Below are 5,000 nucleotides of genomic sequence, written 5' to 3' on the forward strand. Positions count from 1 at the left end.
TTCTCTGTTTTTAGCGACTCTAGTGGCAACCGCTCAAAGCGAAACAATTAGAAATACAGATCAACTGCTCTAAACAATCATCTGACGGTCATCTTTGAGCGATAATCGCTCATAACAGAACGTCCCATAAAAACAACTTAGATCTCGTTGGATTATGATGAATATCTCATGAAATGTCTTCTTTGTCGACGTAACATATTCTAAGAACTATTTGATTTTACAGTTCAGACGTCTCTAATAACAGAGGCGGGAAAAGAGGAGATATGATTGTAAGTACACATAATGTTGGTGGTGGGACACTCATAACTATGAGCCAAGGGTATAGTTATAGAAATAAACAAATAAATAAATGATAATGCCAGGCGCAGGATAAATATAAATAATAATTACTTATAATGGTGGTGGTGGAGCTATCTCATAACTGTGAGTCAAGGGTATAATTATAGAAATGAAAAAATATACAAATAAGTAAATAATTGATAATGCCCTACACAGGGTAGCGATTGATCATTGATTTGGTGATAATTATAGATAATGTAGACGTCAGGGACCTAATGATGTAATAAAGATATTAGTTATCGATGCTTAGCCTGTTTTAAAGCTCGTTTGACACGTTCCTTCAAGTTAAGACCATTGCATGACACTTATGTGAGGTCATCAACCAACATGAAGTCACAGAAGTATCGAGCAATGGTCTATCTATGACCCAAGGTTCCAGGTGACCTTAGGGTACCCGTCGATTGACCTTGGATAAGGTCGAGATGGCATATGGCTCTGTCCTTGTACATAACACTCGCACTGGAAGAAATGCCATAAGCAATTTTAGCTAGACACAAAAGCAGGGCCTAGTGCCAGTAACTGGGAGTAGTGGAGTGAACATAGTGCTTATGACTGCATTATTAGTTGAGATGTAACTAATAATAGTATTAGCAGTAGTATTACTGGGCTGGAGATGTGAAACATCTGGGAAGTAGAAACAGTAAGGGAAGTAACAGATAATCAAATAGTAAACAGATATAAAACTCAGGATGGCAACAGGCTATGGAGACAGTTTCGTGGACATCTTTTAATCGCATGATTCAGAGTACTAATAGCAGAACTGACAGGCAGTATGTGTAACAACAGTCAGTTCTAACACCACTACTGCCCCGCTAATAGCAATACTAACTAACATAACAGAAATGCTAGTAGGACGAGCATTTGAATGGGTATTAATCTGCGGTTAAAATGCTAGTATATGCCTAAGTGCAAACTAAGGCGCAGACTACATAGCACAGAGCAAAGGCAGATTTGTTATTGCTAAACTGAAGTACAATTTGAACTTCTCTCTCTCACTTGAAATGCTGAGGTAGTAGTACACCTAGAAGCATTTCAAGAGAGACAGAAATTCAAACTGTTCATCACCTCGGCAACAGCAATTCTGCCTTTGCTCTGTGCTGCGTCGACTGAATCTTAGTTTGCCCTTAGGCTAAATACCTGTAGTACTAGTTACTAGTTGCGATGGCTGTATGAGGCACCATTGAGCTTCCTTAGCACTAGTTAGTTGACACCTAGCTAAGCTAACTAGCCTTGGTGACGGCTGTAGATATTTTGGCTTTGCATTTCGGTGTGTTGTGGTCTGTTATGGAAGGTCTGAATGTGGAATGCATCTGGTTTTGTTTTTTTGTTGTTGTTAATACCATAACCCATTTCTGTTTAAGTTTTGCTAATGTTTATTAATTATTGTTTTGCTAATATTGTTATTTTTGTTGTTACAATCACCTTATAATTTATAGTTAATACTAAAAAATATATTTGAACAATTTTTTTCAGGTTGCCAATCTATTATTATTTTCACAATCATCGTTAGAATCAATAATCACTCTCATTACGACATATCATTTAAGACAAGTACTATACAACTTCAACTACCAATGCTGCTGCTACAGTATACTTCTTTATGTGTTGCTATTGCTACCACTTCTTTTTGTATCTCTTAATATCACACCTCCTTTCATAGTTACCACTGTATACCATGCAACTGCTTTTGTTCTTGAGATAATCATAACTTAAGAAAAAAACATTAATGTACTTATTGGTATACGCTCGCCCGGCAAGCAAGCATCGCACAGCGTCTGCAGACATAACTGAGAACATTTTTCTCAGTGACGAAGGAACTCGCAAAAGACAAACACTTCAGCACTTTGCTTCTTGTTTGTCTTTTGCAGAGACGTGGGCAGCGAGTGAATCCGTCTCCGCGACTAATATTTCCTTTCATGTCAACAGACACTATGGGATGCTCGCGTGGTGGACGGTGTTTGACAGTGCTTCTTGCTCATTCAGTCCATTCCCCTTTCGTGAATTCTCGACATTCATGTGGTCCCCCCTTCATTTTTCTCCCAAATCTCACCTTCCCAAAAACAAACAAACAAACGAATAAATAGGTAGATAAATATATAAAATAAAATACTGAAAAGGAAAAACCCTTTGCTTTAAAACAAAGTTGACAATCATGATTATCTTATTACCTTATATTTCTTCTGCCAAGACAGAGCGATGGATTTTTTTCTTTTTATATTCAGATTCGTCACATTCTAAGAGCAGGTCATGATAACCCCGGCCCTAATTCGTGGCATGGGTTCTTTGGGGGCCACCATGATCTATGCTACACTTAAAGTGATTTCTTACAGCCACAATTTCCTTTAACTACCATTTGCCATAACTTGTACAGTAAGACCTTGTTCACGCTAGCGGTTTGAACAGCGCGGAAACCGCGGCGGTACCGCACAGTCAAGGAAAAACTGCGCGGTTGTGTATGGACGCCTCCATTGAGTTACATAGCAATTGAACCGCCGCGTTTGAAACAGGACCTGATACTAAACATCAACATATATTACTATGACTACTCTACTCTTTTAATAATACTAAACTTGCTCTTATTGACACATTTATTAAATATTCTCATAGTTCTAAAGGTTTTTATCACTTACCCTCATTATCAGTAACTTGCACAGACATTGCAAGGGGCAGGTGCTTTGGGCAGGAAATTGGGCACTTCACTCTTTTGTATTATTCGTATTTGGCAACTATCCGGTAGGGTGCAACACCATTTCCCACATTATAATTTCTGAATGGTAAGAAAATGGAGAAAAAGCCTGTGAGAAATCATTTTTCATTCATCTTTATATATTTTTGTGAAGGGCACGTTTGGGGCACAGGGCAAAGGGTCAGATGCTTGCCCCCCCCCCCCCCCCTGCACGGGCCTGCTCGTTATCATCATTTTCATTCCTAATCTGTCTTTAAAATGTACACATCACCACCACAACCTTTACAGTATAACTAATCAACATATTGTTGTTAGTGATATAACTATATTCATTATCATATTAGTACTAATAATAATTTCTTGCCATATTCCATTACTACTATCATTATCAAAATTTCATTAACTTCGGAATGATTAACTATTATCAATAAAACATTGAATTAATCAATCAATCAATAGAATTATAGGGCCCATCCCTATGCTTTGCAAAGATACCAGAGGGAAGGTAATCTCAACCTATCGTTTCACACATCTCTTATGTGCTGCTGTTCATTATTCTACCGTACAAGACCCCTTTTCAACACTAAATCTCTAAATCTAATCGTCTTGCATTCACTGTCTCTCACTAACTTAGGCCTGTGGTTCTAATCATGACACTGAGCCCTTTAATGGGCCTATAGACGCTCACTGAAGCAACAATACTTATGCGTTGCTGTTCATTAACCTACCCTTTGTAACCCTAAATTTGTTCTCTAAACATCACTAATTCCCACTAATTTTAGGCCTGTGGTCCTAACCATCACACTAAGGGAACCCTTGGTAGGCTCATACACCCTCACTTAAGAACCACTAACCACAAAAAAAATACTAAAGATTTCCCAAACACCGCCAGCGACATGTGTCCTAGGGTAACATACAACTACCACAGATCTACAACTCTTAGGCTACGAACGCACGAGAGGCTGTTTAGCCGTTTTTATAGAACACACTACTTTTAATGGAATTGCGCGCATTAGTTACTTAACCGCTAATGCGCGCAATTCCATTAAAAGTAGTGTGTTCTATAAAAACGGCTAAACAGCCGCAGCGGTTGAGCGGCTAAACAGCCTTTCGTGCGTTTCATCCTTTAATCAATTGGGAGATGAAAGGAAAATATTCTCCAGTCTTAAAGGAGATCAATATTTTGATTTATCTCCTCGCTAGTCACGTGACTTTGTTGCAAATCCGAATCAGTTGAGGTCCATTTCACATTTCACAACCACTTTTATGATCACAAGCATGAACTGTGTTTCAGCTTTATTTAACCAACGTAAACACTTAATCGTTTATGCATTTTATCCACCATGCCTGTGCGAGTGTGAGCATGCATGTGTATATACGTGAATGCGTGTGTGTGTGTGTGTGTGTGTGTGTGTGTGTGTGTGTGTGTGTGTGTGTGTGTGTGTGTGTGTGTGTGTGTGCGTGCGTGTGTGTGTGCATGTGTATGTGAACGTGCATGCTCCGTTGCTTTTGACCCAGGTAGTAGACGGGAGATAGGGATGACCCTTCATCCACCACAAGGAGCAAAGATGAAAAGAGATAACAAATGGGTGATGGGTGAGTGTAGGACGTTATGTCGGGCGGGCGGATGCCTTGGCAGACCATCCCCCGTATAAAGAGGAAAGGATCTTTTTGGTGCGTGTGTATATGCTTGTGTGTGTATATGCATTTAAAGAAAGTAAGAAGAAAAAATAGAGAGGCAAGGAGGAGGATAGAGATAGAGAGAGATAGATGTAGATAGAGAGAAATAGAGACAGTCAGATAGATAGATAGATAGATAGAGAGATAGAGAGAGATAGAGATAGGTAGATAGAGAGAGACAGATAGAGAGAGAGAGGGATAGGGAGAGATAGAGAGAGGGATATATAGATAGATAGAGAGAGAGAGAGAGAGAAAAAAAAAAGAGAGAGAGAGAGAGAGAGAGAGAGAGAGAGAG

General features: G+C 39.2%; 1 protein-coding gene across 3 annotated transcripts in view; it reads left to right on the forward strand.

The window, feature by feature from the left end:
• Positions 1 to 5,000, forward strand: part of LOC143035890 (uncharacterized) — a 91,730-nt gene that overhangs the window by 84,654 nt on the left and 2,076 nt on the right. The window contains exon 6 of one of the 3 annotated variants that reach the window (XM_076203057.1): positions 224 to 269. The exons of the other annotated variants lie outside the window; for them this stretch is intronic. Coding sequence (XP_076059172.1) covers positions 224 to 267 — 44 coding nt within the window. The 3' untranslated portion in view covers positions 268 to 269. The remainder of the gene's footprint in view (positions 1 to 223; positions 270 to 5,000) is intronic. 3 annotated transcript variants of the gene reach the window in all.

This window comes from Oratosquilla oratoria, chromosome 19 (genome assembly GCF_046742065.1).
Source record: "Oratosquilla oratoria isolate Oo_2021 chromosome 19, ASM4674206v1, whole genome shotgun sequence".
NCBI lineage: Eukaryota > Metazoa > Arthropoda > Malacostraca > Stomatopoda > Squillidae > Oratosquilla > Oratosquilla oratoria.